At 46.8% G+C, this 16,721-nt stretch overlaps 1 protein-coding gene across 1 annotated transcript in view; it reads right to left on the bottom strand.

Annotated features, from left to right (window-relative positions):
• Gpa33 (glycoprotein A33) overlaps nucleotides 1-16,721 on the bottom strand; it is a 35,048-nt gene that overhangs the window by 13,590 nt on the left and 4,737 nt on the right. Inside the window, exon 2 of the mRNA XM_028761389.1 lies at nucleotides 4,979-5,133. Within this exon, the coding sequence (XP_028617222.1) occupies nucleotides 4,979-5,133 (155 nt within the window). The remainder of the gene's footprint in view (nucleotides 1-4,978; nucleotides 5,134-16,721) is intronic.

Raw genomic sequence — 16,721 nt, 5'->3', positions numbered from 1 at the left:
AGAGCCGTTGTGATCGGCCTGGCGTGGTGTCTACCGTGACTAGCCAGTATGACAGTCTACCATGTCCTCGGCATACATACAACCCATGAGTTCTTCCCTCAAAAATGAGTTTGAAAACCAACCAACCAGGGTATCTCCTGATTACAACATAGACTGGCCACTTGGGGGAGGAGTCCCCCAAAGGGTGATAGCTGCCTTGAATCTTGAAAAGCAGCTGTGAATTGACAAGGTAAACAGCTAGAAGGCTGTGTAATATGTTAGACATTGGAGGCAAAGGGGAAAAAAAAAACCAAAGAGCAGAAAGCAACAATGTCAACCCCAAGGGGCACAGTGTGAGTGACAGATTAGCAATAGCTGAGCCTGGGCAATAAGACCATAACTGCTACTTATGATTATTGTGCTATATACTGTTCCAAGTACTGAGTATCTATTATCTCATTTAACCAACACACTCCTATGCAGTAGACCTTATGATCACATCTTACACGGGAGGAAACAGAGACATCACAAAGCAGATTAAGTATGCCCCCCAGGTGGAGATGTTTAAGTGACTAGCAGGGCTGAGATGGTCCCGGGGATTCTGGCTCAGAGCCTGAACACTGCAGATTCTACCGAGTCACATCCGAGACACTGTGTAACACTAAGTAGTTCACAGTTTATCTTCAAGACAATAACGTATGTTAGCTTTTTGTTGATGCTTGGTTTGGTTTGGTTTCCAGTGTGGATGTGGAGTGACCCTTGGTCCTTCCATATGCTCGGCAAGAGCTCTACTGCCCAGCAGTATCCCTGACTTCAGAATTCTGTATTTTGGGGGGTTAGTTCTTTCTCCAGAGCACAAATGAAAAAGGTCAAGTTCAGTAACCAGGAGGGGCTGGAGAAACAGCTCAGTGGGTAAAGACACTTGCCACCAAACCTGACAATCTGAGTTCAAGTCCCAGGAAAGAGGGAACCAATGCCCACAAAGCTGCCATCTGACTTCTACATACCCACTCTAATAAATAATTAAATAAAATCTTAAAAGAAAAAGAAAAACCATAATTGTTGTCAAATCAGGTTGTGGCAACACAGAGAGAGTGAAATGAGTTGGAGGGGTGAGAAGATAGAGGACACACAAAATTGGGGTGTGGGACCAAGATGCAGAACTAGAGAGCTGTTAATCCCAGATTTAGGGTTTAGATTTGATGGTTTGATGGTTTCCTTCCCAACACACGAGGAGAGTGCTTTAAACAAAAAGTGAGTGTTCTGTTTACACGAGGGATTCCGTGGGACACCCAGGAGGAGGAATTCAGCATGGCCGGATGGGACAGCTGAGTCTCACTGACACAGGACAGGCAAGGAGTTAGGCAAGAGAGAGCAAGGAAATCACGTGATCTCATGGTAGCCATGTCTCCCACTGTTAGGCTGCCTCTTTGTGGTTAAACACACTGGGAGATGCAGTTAGCTCTTCCTGCTGTATCAGAGATGAAGGCGCTAGAGAGCTTTCACACTGTCATCCACGAACACCTATAAAGGGGTGGGTCCTCCAAAGCCCCAGCTTTCTTATCGTATTATTTTCATGGTGGCCTTGACCCCTCCCCCACTATGTGGGTTTTTCAAGAAGACCATAAGAAAAAATATCCTAAAAGCAAAATCTAGTCCACCGTGGTTTAAGAGGGAAAGGGGGCCACATTGTCCCAATGAACAGGTGGCCCACTTCATAAATATTCATTAAACTGCTGTATTTCTATATACAGAACCTGTGGGTGGCTACCCCCTTGACATTCAGGAAAAACCCCTTCAGTCTCTCGTTGGGATGTATGCTTTGCCTGGGTAAATTAACTTCTGTTGTAGCTGTAGGTGTCACTTGGCTAAATTCTATCTTTTGAAGACAGAACCAAGAAGAAACTTTCAGCTGGCAATATATCTGGGGATGAAAGTTTGGAAGCCAGTGGCATACAGGTGTTCACTGAGATGTGGGTCACACATGGCTCAAAGCAAACGCCAAGTACACAAGTTGTTCAAAGGATCCAGTGAAGGTCAGGGAGACAAGGGAGAAAGCCAAGCCAGCGACCCCAAAAGCCAAGAAGGGCTCTGAGAAGGAGAAGTAGTTGCTAGTGGGAAATGGTGGTCATTTCAAGAGTGTTAGAGAAAATAGGTGAACCGGGCAGAGAACATGGAGATGTTGTGGCAGGTCTGAGTCCTGCGCTTGCAGAGCCTGTCTGGTGTGGGCTGCTCTGGTGCTGTTTGTATTTTGATGTTAATTCTGCTTCCTCAAGAAGGGCTGCCCCATAAGATCACATATTCAGGGGATCTCACTGAACCTTCTCCCCATTCTAACTGATCAAATAGAGGCTGGAGCCTGTCATTGGGCAGTGGAAGGGAAAAGTGGGATGGGTGGTCTCAGAGAGGGGGAGGAGAGAGAAAGAGAGAGAGAGAGAGAGAAGAAGAAGAAGAAGAAGAAGAAGAAGAAGAAGAAGAAGAAGAAGAAGAAGAAGAAGAAGAAGAAGAGGAGGCGAAATGAGGATGGAGCAGAACCACATGGTCTGGAGAAGCTGCAAGTAGCAAGGGGTCTCATAGCTGGGGAATTAATTAGTATAGTGATAGATCTGCCCAATCTAGGCATATAGCTTATAAATATAATAACTGGTTATGGTTTTCTTTTTAATGTGGGCTTATTGGGGTAAGAAATTACCGAAGACCTTTTCAGTTAGAACAAGGCATTCCAGTTTTCCAACAGACATGGTCTAAGTTAGGGCATATGACACAGCTATTGGAGCCCAGATGCCTTACACAAGCTGTCCAAGCACACCCGATAGCCCTGATAGAGTGGACAACCCACTGAGAATGCCTAGCTGATTCAAGAAGACAAGGCAGGCACTGAGGTGGTGTCTAGGCCTAGAAACAGTCCATGGATGCCCAGCTCTTTCCTGATCCTTGGCTGGCTCTTCCTGGGTTTCCCACCCTATAATACCCTCTTATCAAAGATATCCTAAGATTGTTCCTGGGTCTCTGTCTCTTCCTGACCACACCACCTCCTAGGACTCACAGAAAACAATGCCTTTCTCTGCATTTGTTTTTGGTCTCAAGGATGCTGCCTCAGATCCTTTTGGAAGTAGAGTACCCACCAGTCAATAAATAACTGTAGAGTTTCTGTGGGCACTCTGCAAAGTCATGGGAAGATGATACACCTGGCTTGCATCTGGAGGGAGGTGCAGGGCCCTTCAGTTCCTGCAGGCTGATGCTCAAGACAGCAGTGAGGAGTTTGTGCCTTTCCCTCTGGTAGCAGACAGGATGGGCGTCTATAGGGCCCTCAGTACATAAAGATAAGACTGAGTCCTTTGTCAGAACTGTCACCCAGGAGGCAGGTGTCCTACGATTCTCTGTCAGAGAAAAGGCTAAAAGCCTCTTTCTCTCTGTAGGGCCAGGGATCTGATGATTCTCTCTGGCAGATATGTTATTAAGAGTTTCTTTTCCTAAAGGTTATACAACAGAAAGAAGACCAAGGGCGAGTCGCAGTACCAAGAGAATACAGAGCTATTGCTTTTCCTAGTTTCAACTCTATCATATTTTTTTTTATCTGTGGTGGGTAAATGCACTAGTCAGTTTTATGTCAACTTGACACAAGCTAGCGTCCTTGGGAAGAGGGGCTCTCAACTGAGAAAAGGCCTCCATAAGATTTGCCTCCAGGCAACTCTGTAATGCATTTTCTTGACTGATGATCAGTGCAGGAAGGCCCTCACTGTATGTGATCTCAACCCGGGGCTGCTAGTCCTCAGTGCTGTAAGAAAGCAGGCTGAGCAAGCCAGGAGAGCAAACAGCAAGCAGCTCTCCACAGCCTCCCCTTCAGTCCCTGCACCCAGGTTCCTGTCTGAAGTCACTGCCCTGACTTCCTTTGACAATGGCCTGCAGTGCAGAAGTGTAAACAAGATAAACCTTTCCTCTCTAAAATTTCTTTTTGGTAATGGTGTTTTATCAGAGCAATAGAATCCTAACTAAGATAATTTTAAAAAATACAAATGTAACTGATAGTTAAAGTGTAAGACCTTAAGCCAAGTTCATGGCTTCTGTATGACCATGTTAACTGTATACAAGTTCACTGAGATGTGAAGAGTTTGAGACGGGGATTTAAACTAGCCATGTGATGGCTTTGTTTGTAAATTCATTAGAATAAATCAATTTTATTTTAAAAAGAATTTTGGGGGATGTGGGTGCTGGAATCAAACTGGAGCTCTTTTTGGCTATTACCCCACCCCTACCCGCCCCCTGCCCTGAGACCCCACCCCCTGCCCTGAGACCCCGCCCCCTGCCCCTCCTCCCAGTATGCAGGCCCTCTACCACCTCTGTGGAGCATGTTAGCATTTTAAAAGAAGTCCTGACTTAAATGTACAGATGGAGGCTCCATGAATAGTTACACAGATGTGCTTTTGATCCCTAATGAGATACATTTTTCACTTATCAAATCACTGGTTATCAGACAGTTTGAGCATACGCTGAGAAAGCGGTGAACATTATCTAATTTAGGTAAAAATGAAGACTGGTAAGATATCTAATGAAATTAACCAAGAAGTTTCATTCATTCATTCATTCATTTCAGGACCTTGTGAATGTTAGGCAAGTAGGTTCCAGTTTTAATAATCTATCATATATATATATATATACACACACACACACACACACACATATATATCATATATAATAATCTTTGTGTTTATTGTGGCAACAAAATATAGGAAACAAACCAATGATGTATATGCAATGATGTGTATGTCTATACATATGCATATATATGTTTTCATAAAATATTTTTTAAAATAAGATATGGAGTCCACAGCTCAGCACTAGAATGCAAGATCAGATCACAAGGCCCTGGGTTTGAACCTCAACCTGGAGAGAGGAAAGAGGAAGTGACGCAGAGAAAGTTTTAAGTTTATGCCTGTCAAGAGATCAGAGTCAGGAGACGATCATGAGCCATGATGTCCCATTCACCCTGGAGTCTTACCGTTTGACTTCTGAGGAGCTTAGACCACTGAATGAATCCCTCTCGGTCTGAAACAGAGGTGCTGTAGGTGCATGGGAGGGTGACACTCCCTCCTCGGGCAGCCCGAAGAACGTCCTGTGTAGTTTCCACAGTAAGAGCATCAGCTGCCACCCAGACTGGAAAGAAAGAAGAAAATAAATGGCGTGCGCGCACACACCCACGCTCTGTCTTCGGACCATTGCAGGAATGCTCAGAGGAGTTCTGTGGCCACGTGAAGGTTTCCACAGCAGCCACCATGTCAGGGCACGCTAGCAGCAGTCTCGAAGACCAGGACAGGGAGGAAGTCAAGTGCCTTGGTCCGCTGTCGTCCTGAAGAAGTTACCTGCCTTTGGTGGCTACCCCGCTCTCAATCTCAGCTGTCCGACCGTCAGCTGTGCAGACTGCTCTAAGCCCCAGTTACTGGGGAGATGAAGTTTTACTTCATACCAAGCACAGAAAGCTTTTGGTAAATGTCTTTCTGTTGTAACCATGATTTATATATTTACTTACTTAACAAATGTTAATGGATAGCCGGGCAGTGGTGGCGCACGCCTTTAATCCCAGCACTTGGGAGGCAGAGGCAGGCAGATTTCTGAGTTCGAGGCCAGCCTGGTCTACAGAGTGAGTTCCAGGACAGCCAGGGCTACACAGAGACTTCTCCAAAATGATGAGATGGAACTTGGTACTGTAGCCCTTCCTTTGTTGTTTTTTTGTCAGGCTATCAGTTAGAGTAACAGAAATAAAACAAGAACACAAGATTCTTTTGAAAATGCAAATTCCTAGGAATGGAGCTATGTGTGCTCTGATGTGCAGTGAAAGCCAACTGCCTTTACAGAGTGGGCACTGCCCAGCAAGGAAGCTGAGTGACCAGAGCTCCTGGGGCTTCTTTGTGAAATCAGAGACATAGGTACTGGGGGAGGGAATAAAAAAATCAGCTTCCAAAAGCCACACTTCTCCTCAGCATTTGTAAATTCCTGAGATAGTTGGAGCAGGCAACACCAGTGCCCTAGTGCCAGATGCCACTCTGAAGTCATCCAAATACGGTCTTCCTGGGCATCAGAAGCCTGCTCCTGGGCTTTCTCCTACATGGCCATGGGTCACCAAATGCTACTCCATGTCACCAGAAGTCTCTCCACCAGCTTCGCTAATCAGAAAACATTTATTGTCATTACTAGCAAGGTATCCTTCTCCAGGAGGCTGGTTTCTGGAAAGGGCCTCTGATTCCATCCACGAGGTCCCAGCTGCAGCTTATATCCTGTTCAGAGAGCATGACTGTATGCTGTTCCCTGGATGCCTCTTCATAGTCATGGCAGCTGCACTGATCTTCACCTCACCTCTTGCCTAGACCCATTTCCCTGGAGCCTTGTCCTCAAGGTGACCATTCTCCGGCCTCTCCGTGGCCTGAATAAATATTCTTTCCTGTCATACATGAGTGGCCTGTTACAATGGCTGCCACTGGTGGAGTTCAGGTAGTGCAGTCCCTTCTCGCCACCAAATCAAAGAGAACCAACTCATCAAGCCATTCCTTCCGAATTCAGTTACCCACTCACTCATGACTAAGGAACAGGTACCAGATAGAAGGCCATCGATCAGGGAGAGGAGAGCAAGCCAATACACGGAGTTGGTAATCCCCAATTCCTATCGGCCTCTCTTACATTAACGACAACTCAATGGCGCGGGTCTTTTTCCACGTATTCCCATTCTCTCCTTGATGTTAGCCCTAGTTTTCAGACTACAAAATTGAGGCTCAGTCTTCACACGTCTTAACATGTACCTTGGAGGGGTTAAGCAATGTGTTCTATGTAGACATAGTTGACAGTCCAGAGCAGCTACCCAAGGGTCAGCGCAAGGATCACATTGTCCACTGGGCCAGAGATGGCAGGGATGGTGTTTGTCCTGACTGCCAACAGAGTCCATGTCTTCTACCCCTTTCCTTGTAAATGAAACTCTTACATCCTTTCTTCAGTCCCTGGTCAAGTATTTAATGTATGTCTACCAAGGTAAGATAAAAATGCATGGAGCCTTCTTCTTACTGGGACAGGGTTTATGGACACAGACTAAGCTCCTACATGTTCTTAGTTCTTTCTGTGTGTCACAGGGGTACTGTGCACAAGAATACATGCCCACATAGACTAGGTGTTGGATCCCCTGAAGCTAGCATTATAGGCCATTGTGAACCACCCTATGTGGGTGGTAGGATTTGAACTCAAGTCCTGTGGGAGAGCAGGCAGCATTCTTATTTTTTTTGTTGTTTTTATTCCTTTATGGAGAGCATGCTGGTCTATATTTCTTAAAAGTTACATTAGATACAGTTGTCTTGATAAATCAATTGTACTATCTAAATATATATTGGATCTTTAACAATATTTGATTTCTATTCAATTGGAATAATATATTGGCTTTTTGGAAAATGTGAACAATTAAAAGAAAATGCAAAGACTTACAAAGAGACAGCATTGAGAAATACAAAAGAAAGCGTTCTTGGGCTGACAGCTATACAATGTCTAATCTATAGTTTACAGAAAGTATCTAATTTTATAAATTTTTTTTCTCAAATCGTAATTAATTCACACAGGGGTTATAAACACAGAAAGGCAGGATGTGGGGAAGGGAATGACACTGGAGTGTGGGTGTTGAGGGGGAATACAGATATCTTCAGAACCGGGTATCGGCTGGGTGAAGGTTCAGGGGACAAGTCACTATGACTCTGCCTATGACTCGCTTGTCCTTATCTAAGTTGGTATTGTCTGCCAAGGCTACCTATTTACAAGGTCTATGACTACTCAGGCTGATAAATTTCCACAAAAGCTGCCTGTTGACATTAGCTTATAGCCATCTGTCTCAATGTTTTTCCACTGAGACCCAAGACTTGGTGTTAGTATACATGTATGACAGGCCTATTGCTGATTTTAGGCCTATGGCTGATTTTAGGCCTACAGTGTGTAAGCAGGGCTGCCCCTGACATCTCCTCCCTTCTCTAAGTATAGAAGGGCTGTGGCGATTCTAAACTTGTGAAGGCGGGGATAGAGGCCTGATCTCCAGTATTTGAAGGGGACCTTGTAATGGCTCCCATCCCCCTGTCGTTGTCCAGTGAGGCATGAGGGCCATACCCGTCCCGATGTCTTTTTCCTGGAGAGGGGATACTTTTGACATCAACCCCTATGCAGTCAGGCTTGTCCCTCAGAACCCAGAGAGATATTTTTATCTTATATTTATATTCCCTTGCAGTGCTTAGCCTCCCAGCCTAAGCAAGAATTCAGATCGCCTGTCAGAGGGGGTTCTGGGTGGCCCCTCTCTGCCTGTTCTAGGGGTGGAAATACCCTCTTTTAGGTTGGGTGGAGATGAGTTTTGGGAACACCCTGTATAAAGTAACAACCTCATCTTGAGTCTCGTGGTCCTCCACAGCTAACTTATGATAATGTATCTGAGTGGGTTTTGCTACCAAATTATTTATCTGTTGTTTCACAGAGTTAGTCCACCTATTTGAAGGCCAGGAACCAGCAGAAAAAAGCAAAAAGAACCCAAATAATGGTCCCAAGATGGAAGGAAATAGGGTTGACAACCTTGGAGAGGCTGCAAACCAATTCTTGTACTAGCATTCATCTGTCTCTTTCTCTCTCTGATTTTTCTTAGCAGACAGCATTCTTAACAGCTAAGCCATCTCTCTGCTGCCTTGCAATCCTCTTAATCAAACTCCAAGTAGACTACTTCCCAGCAGAAGTAGTTGAGATTTTTATAGGAGAAGAACCAGGCCTGGAGAGTGCCTGGGAACCAAGCCTGCTGTTGGAGAACACCCTACACCTCTGAGGTAGGTATTCCACATCCTTATCAGAGCTGAAGCCTGGCAATCAGAAAGGGCTACCCTGGCTAGATCAGGGGCTCCATGCACCCCCTCCCCAGCAAGAGAAAACATTCCCTCTACCTGCCCCTTTCCTCTCCCGACTCCCTCTTTTAAAGTCAGAAACACCGCTGTGATTCCTCCTGTTCATTCACTACTGCTCCCACAGCACAGCTCACTGGGTCCACTCTAGGAAGCAGCAGGCGGAGGCTTAAATGCACAGATCCCAAATGCCTTATTGTAATAATGCCTCAGTTAGAACTCCATCATCCACCCAGTGTGAAACTCCAAGTGGTTTACCAGAGCTGCCTGCACCGGAGCCCTCAGCTGAAAAGCAGGTCTTGTGAGCAGTAAGTGATGTGACCTTTGTTTAATGGCTCCCAACTCAGAGCCAGAACTCCCTGAGTGATCGTCACCATTATATATCCTTCCCCTTATTGAGCCACTTGTACTTTGTCGTCTCATATTCTGCTGTTGAGATGCATCTTAGTTAGAAGTTAATCAGGAGAGACAACCACTCACCCTCACAGGTTAGCCAACAGAAAGCAGGAGTAACCGCTAAAGAATGGATGCGTTTTAGCAATCACTCTAACAGCGAGTTAAAATCATGGTGTGCTAATAGATTTATGAGGCAAGAGAGAAATGAAGGAAGGCTCACAAAGAATAAAAAAAAAAAACCGAAACCCATTGACTAGTGCGCAGAACAATTCGGATGTTAGCTGAGTCCTGAGAGGGGTTTTGAAAGACTGACTGTGTGCCCTGGGGCGTGCTTACATGTTCCGTGATGGGATGCTCTCCTGTGTTTCGGGACATTTGGGCATCCATCCTAACCAACTTCAATCCTTTCTGCTGATACAGTCAGAGTTCTCCCATTCTGACATAACAGCAATAAAATACCTGACTGGCTTCGTCATAACTTAATAAGCCCTGTCCCTTTCTGTCCTTCCTGTTGATCTTACACTTATTGGTTCTTCAATCTTTTATCTCTATGGGTCTTTGTATCCCTGCTAAGGAATTAAACAAAAAAAGGCAGGTAAGACATCTAACCCTTGACTAGAATATGGGGAAAGAAGTCATTTCTAGAAGCCTCAACCCCTCCTTGACATTAATATCACCCTTTCAATTCCCACAAAGCCACAGCTCCTCACCGATTCCTGCTTCCAGAAGTTTGCTTCCTTCCCTCCTTACTCTTCTGCTTGCCTTTCCCCCCTCAAAGCTCAAGGAAAGCTCCTCCCTGGTACAGAAAGTTGCTCTCATTGGTCAGATTTGAAATGTCCCCCATAGACTCGCACATTGAAAGCTTGGTGTCCAATGCAGCCGTGCTCAGAGGTGAGACCTTGGGGAAGATATTGGACAGGAGGGCTCTGACCTCATTGATGGACTGATTACTGTATTGATAGGGCCATCATTTGATGGGCTACTGGGAGATGGCAGGAAATGTTGAAGGTGGGAGTGTGTGTCCTTGAGGCCATGTTTCTGAAGATGATAGCTTGTCCCTCTTGCCCTGTTTCTTCTTTTCTTCCCTCCTTTTCTCCTTTCCTCCATCCTGTCATCTAATTTGATGTCAGCCACTTTGCTGTGTGAGTACCCACCCTCTGCCTTATTTTGAGCCCAGAGGCAATGGATTAAAAACCTTGAACCAAAATAAATTTTTCCTTCCCTTTAAGTAGGGTTTTTTCCCAGCTGTTTTGTTACACTGACAGAGGCTAACACAGTTGTTCTAGGGTTTTAGAACTAATGATACATTGATGTGTTAACCCCTGGGGGCATCCAAATTGACAGGAAAAAGAAAGTGTTTTTATCTGCAAGTGGGGGTTGGATCACAAAAATCTTCCTGTGTCATAGCAGCTTGTTTGGAAACAGCCACCATTTTAAGTCTCCCAAGCAGATGTTGCCTTTTGTGTTACCTGCTACAGGCGAGTACCTGTAGTTCTCAGGAGGTACACAGGAAGGCTGCCAAAGCAGCCTGGAGTTTACAAGCACTGTAAGAATTCCCCACTGTCTGGGATTGCCTTCACTTCAGATCCCCAGGGCTCAGCCAAGGCCCCCAAGGCACCAGCAAAGCTCTGATAGGTGTTCTTTGACAGCCTGGCAGAGTCAGAGATAATTTTCACATAAGAAGGGTAGGTGGGTAATTCAAGACACTTGGTGTCCCCACATATGACTAGGGACATACCCCGGCGGTAGATCTTGCCCACCATGCAAAAAGCCACTGGCCAGGGTGGGACCTTTAGCCTTACACAATGTCAATTCACGCTACCATTCAGGGTTTTTGAAATGGATATTAATAGAAATTAAAAAGGCATATATTTAAAGGAAAAGAAACTGCCTGAATATAAAATAAAGGACTCAGTGAACCCTTACAGAAGAAGGGAAGCCTGGCCAGCAAGAAGCCCTAAGTAGTAATGAGAGGGGTCATTTAAGCCCCCTGCGGAGCTAGGGTGTGGAGACCCAGCTTGAGGCCTCAATGATTGCTTGTAAATAATTAAGGTTTGTTAAGAAGATAACAAGCTGTCTCCTGAGAGCAAAAACAGAAAGTAATACATCCCAGGAAGATAATGAAATGCTTCGTGGAGCTGGCTGCCTGAGGCGCTCATAGCACATTATGGGAGCCCTGGGGAAACTGGCAGGAACATGGCCACTTAGAAAAATCCATTTGCTCAGACAAACCACATATCCTTGTTTAGGGAGGAGATGCTGAAGGCCAGAAGGGACTCAGCCTGGGTCCGGCAGACACTTTCTGGTGAGGAGAGTGAGCATGTCTCTAAGGAGAAGGTGGCAATTCCTATGGGCACGTAGGTTTGTCCTCCTTCCTAGATAGAGCAGCCCTGTGCTCAGCTTGGGACAAAGAATGGAGAAACCAGAGCTACAGGGAAGCTTTTAAAGAAATCTATCCACACTTGTTGAACTGTCAGGTCAACATAGATCTTTAGGAACCTATAAATTCAGGTCAACTCAATACATGTTTTCTAAAACTCTAGACCGGTGCCAGGCCTAGCAGAACTTTCAGGGTTTGTTCATAGTCTATAGCCTCTGGAGCCCACCTCCACCCCCCACCTCCCGCCTTCCCACAGCCAGTCCTTATTGGTCTACCTTCCTGAGTATAATCCGAATGTTGACATGAGTCTCAGTGCATAGGCTCCTTCTTTTATCAGCTGGTGTTCTTTAAGAGGACTCCCTGCTTCCAACTATTCTAGTAAGTGTCACTCACTGGCTCAGTGCCCAAGAGACCTGCCTCTTGGCTGGGTACTAATTAGGACTTTGTTGATTGAGTGGCTTGTGGCATAATCCCTAATAAGAAGCAGGTAGATGTCAGTGTCAACCAGTACCCTAATGGAGCCTAATAGAGTATTAGGAGTGAGTGTGAGAAGAGAGAGATGGGGGGAGGGAGCAATCAGGAAAAGGATTTTAACAGAAAAGGTTATCGAGGGGGTGAAATTGGATATAGCCCTCAAGGGATGGCATTCACTGTGTTGAATTTGTGTGCATCAGAGAAAGAGGCAGGGGGCAGGGGTTGTCTCTTCAGAGCCCACAATCCCACATGACCACAGACACAGGGTGAATTCTAATAGACAACAACGAAGAAAGACAGTATCAATAACAGCTATCTTTGGACTCTGGGTGTCAAAGACACAGTCAAAGAATGTGCCTTCTGGTACATTCGTTTAAGTCCCCACCCCACCCCTAATGGTCTGCCAAGCTGTTCCAGCTGCAAAGCCAAGAGGTGGAGGCTCACAGGCAACCAACCTACTGTGTCTGGGAGCTTACCAGACAGGGTATGATGAGGGAGTGGAAGCCAGACAAAGATGCTGGAGAAGGTTTCTCTAGTCCCCATCAGACAGGATGGAGCAGCTTGGGAAGCCTACAGGTTACAGAAAATAAGCTTCTAGAAAGAAAGAGATTGAAGATAGAGGAGAGACCAGAGGAAGTAGAGCATCTCGGGAAGGAGCAGTAACACTGGGAACGGGTCACATCATAGGATAAAGCTCATTCACAGTGTGTTCCCTCGAAGGGCACGTATTTGCAAGCTGGTGGGCAAGTGAAGGACAGCGAGCTCTGGGACACCAAGCCACACTTTATACTTCTCCAGTGTCCTGGGTGACTGTCCTAACCGGAAGTGTCTGTCTAAAATCGTGTCTGTGCCTGCCGCGCGTCAGATGTCTGTGGCATGCCTGACTCACCAGCGCAGAAGACAAGGAAGTGGCCCAAAGGTCAGTGGGTGGCAAAGAGGGGGCATCTCAGAGGGAAGCCGTTTCCACAGGTAGTAAGTAGTTGGAGCCCTGGGCATGGGGCTGCTCTGAGGGCAAAGGGAGCTGGGAACATGGCCCTGCAGGCAGGGAGAAGACAGCAGGGGAACAGAGTTGAGTGTTGCCAATGCAAGATAGCTTGAGGGCCATTGCCCTCACCTCCAAGTCCAATGTCTCTGTAAACCATGTGTCTGAAACCAGAATTCCTACCCTGGGTGGAGGGGTGAGACTCCTGCTAAAGTGTAGGTGCTGAGGGAGGGACAGACCCCAGGCACTCTTCAGCTGCCAGACGAGCCAGCTAGTCCATCTCATACATCAGACAGGTAAAGTCAGTTGTGGAGAGGACAGAGTGAACTTAGGAAAGCCAAGCTTGGAGAGGCACAGGAGACAGTGAAGGCTAGCAGGCTTGTTGCCTGGAAAGGGGCAAGAGGGCAGGCATGCATTCATTAACACCACCCAGCAGGGCTCCGGGCTCCCTGCCAGAAGGGAGAAGACCAATGGTGGCATAGTTCTGCTCTCTCAGAGTTCTGTCCTCTGGATGAGTCAGATGACAATAAATAAATAATCTCAGAACAAATGTGAAACCACCAGGGTAACAAGGGCCCCCTCCCCCACACATACCACACAAGGTGAGAGAACGGAGCAAGCCCTCAGGAGCAGAGGCATTGTCTTGAGCAGAGGCTGGAGGATAAGCAGCACCAAGAAAAAGAAACGGAAAAAGAGGGGATGTGTGGGAAGTGGGCAAGGGTTGGAGAAACAGGCAGGGTGTAGCAACAGGACCAAAGGGACACACACACACACACACACACACACACACCAGATAAAACTCAAAGGCCCATGGACAACAGAATACTAGGTCCATGAAGGCAGGACAGACCTGCTGCTTGGCTCCCTTTCAGCAAGATTACCTACGGCCACCCCAGCAGTACTTCCCTCTAAAGCAACTCTAGGATTACACCGCTGACATGAGCATGAGTTGAGTCTAAGCCCGAGAGACTATGACAACAAGAGGTCAGGCAGAATGAGCAGATTAAAGCCGTGGTGGAAGACAGCTAGTCTCATCAGCATAGAAGGCTGACCTGGCTTTAGGTAAGAAAGCCGGGGCCATCAACGGTGACTTGGCAAGTTATGATAGGCCCACCATTCTTTGAAACTATTCTCATCAAAAATCAAAGTTTGAGGCGTGGCAAGAGTGGAGAACACCTTTAATCCCAGCACTTGAGAGGCAGAGACAGGCGGATCTCTAAAGTTCAAGGCCAGCCTGGTCTACGGAGAGAAAGAGTTCCAGGATAGCTGGGGGCTACACATTGAAACATTGTCTGGAAAAAGAAAAAAGAAAAAAAAAACCGAAAGAAGAAAGAATCAAGATTTGGCTGAAGGAGTAGCTTAGTGGTAGAACACTTGTTAGCATTCACAAGACCCTCCATAACCACAAAAGAAAGAGAAAGGGAGGGAGGAGAGGAGAAGGAGGGAGGGAGGGAAGAAGGAAAAAAAGAAGGGAGGGAGGGAGGGTAAGTGAGAGGAGAAAATAAAGAAAACTATTTCCCAGGTGGTGGCACTTGTCTATGGTCCCAGCCAGCATTCGGGGACAGAGATCAATGTTCCAGGTCAGCCTGGGATACACAGCAACAAGAAAAAGAAACAGGGCTCCTCACGCTTCCCTTCAGGGGCAGCCTATGACTCCCTGAACAATAGAGTGCAGCAGATTTGCTGTGGGCTCCATTTTGGGACTGGACACTCACACTTTCTGACTCTAGGGGTTTGCTCTTGGAGGGAGCTAAGGCTGTATACTGTGGAAGGCCATGGGGAGCAAAGTCAGAGCCAGCACCCGCTTGCCTGCTGCAGACAGTACCGCCACGAGAAGAGGTTTTCCACCCCCAGCAAAGTCACCCCAGCTAAGCTACACATCGCAGACTTGCTAAGACCCCCTCAACTCCAGATCTTTGAGCAAACTAAATATTAATATTGTAATTTTGAATAAGCAGTAAATTTGAAATGGCTTTTCACACTGCAATAGAAAACGTAAGTAGATCACTGCTAGGTCTTTGCTTTCTGTTCCCAGATGGACAGAGCATCAGATATTGGCACAGAGAGGTCACCGAGGACTTAGGCTAGAAGCCCTCCACATGAGTCAGGCTATAGCCTGTGAGTTGGAAGTCTTTAGTCTTTTCAACTTAAATGAGTTGAAAAGTTATCTATTGGTCTTATGGGACTCTGGCTTGTAGAGAAGCAGGGTTCAAGACAAGCATTTTGGAGTTTCGAGGTTAGCTAGGAGCAAAGGACAGTGCAAGCTTTCAGTGCAGATACAGCCACAGAAGGATGCTGGCAGAACTGAGTGTCGGGAGCCCTGACAGTGGACAGCAGAGGAGGATGAGGATAGAACACCGTGAGAGGCCGAGGCCCCATGGAGGAAAGCAGGAGAGTATGCGGCTTGAACCACATCTTCATCCTCTTAGGAAGGAGGGAGAGATTAGCAGGATGGCACACTGCCAAGGGTAGGGGCATGCACAGGGCCAGGCTCACTGGCCTTCTGGTGACCAACAGCATAATAAACATCACAACTCGTTTTCTTGGCGCCCTGGGCTGGGACCTGAAAGGTTTCACGTCTCAAACTGTGGTCCGTGAACAGCTTCCCACCCAACCCCCACTTGGGAGGTGTTTAGAAATGCAGAAGTCCATACCCCACCCTTGACCTTCCATCAGTAGGCATCTGATAAGGCCCCAGGTTCCCTGTGTGCACATTGGAGTGTAAGGATACAGGTAGCTGGCTTTGATGTCAGATGCTGCAAAAGTGAGAGTAAATTCACACTCAGGGTAGCAGGGCATTGGTGAAAAGTACCCGTGACACTGCACTTTGTAAGTGTAATCCCAGGCTGCTTCTCAAAGCCATGTGGGTGATTTTTCAACAGAGAAGCACACAGTTTGTCTGGATTCTGATTCAGAAAATAGGAAGGAACCTAGTGGATGTAAATGAACCAGGGTTGATGGCCATCACGATCCACCTTGGAACACATCCCTCTTAGGCTGGCCAGTCCTCACATTGTTTCCCCTCTGGGGCTGACACTGATGTTAGCTGGGGCATTGTAATTCCAACTGCATCTCTGACAGGCAGCATTGTGCTTCATCTATGAGCGCTGGCTTCTGCCTTGTGCCAGCTGGTGATGCCTAGGCTTCAGGTGGGAAGTGGACCTTAAGGATTATACCCAGGGCCATGAGCAGGGGGGAAGAACAGGACTGGGCTTGCACTTCACCACCCTGGCTCTGGTCCAAATGCATCTTCTTGAGATCGAGAGTTTCTGAACACAAGAAGGGCATTCCCAGATTTGACTGTTATCTGATAGATAACATCCATCCTGAGGCTGTGCCTCCTCACTGCCCAGCCTGCGACAGGGAACTGTACAGAGCTTAGACTCTGAGCCCCCCACAGAGCAGACACCAGGGAGTCCCCAGCCTGTGAAGCCGACTTCACAGAGGCAAGTGGTGAGCAGAACTTTTAGGAAAGCTCACCCTGCTGGGGACTGTGTGTCTGCTGATGACCGCCCCTAAAGATTCTAACATGGAGAACAGCCTCAACAGACCAACAACTTGAAAATAGACTTCCTAAAATCCCACTGTGGCCCAGCACCACAGGGGGGTATTG

This window comes from Grammomys surdaster, unplaced genomic scaffold (genome assembly GCF_004785775.1).
Source record: "Grammomys surdaster isolate TR1022 unplaced genomic scaffold, NIH_TR_1.0 130, whole genome shotgun sequence".
NCBI classification, from domain to species: Eukaryota; Metazoa; Chordata; class Mammalia; order Rodentia; family Muridae; genus Grammomys; species Grammomys surdaster.
The sequence above is the reverse complement of the archived record's forward strand: the minus strand, read 5'-3'. Positions and strand labels throughout refer to the sequence as shown.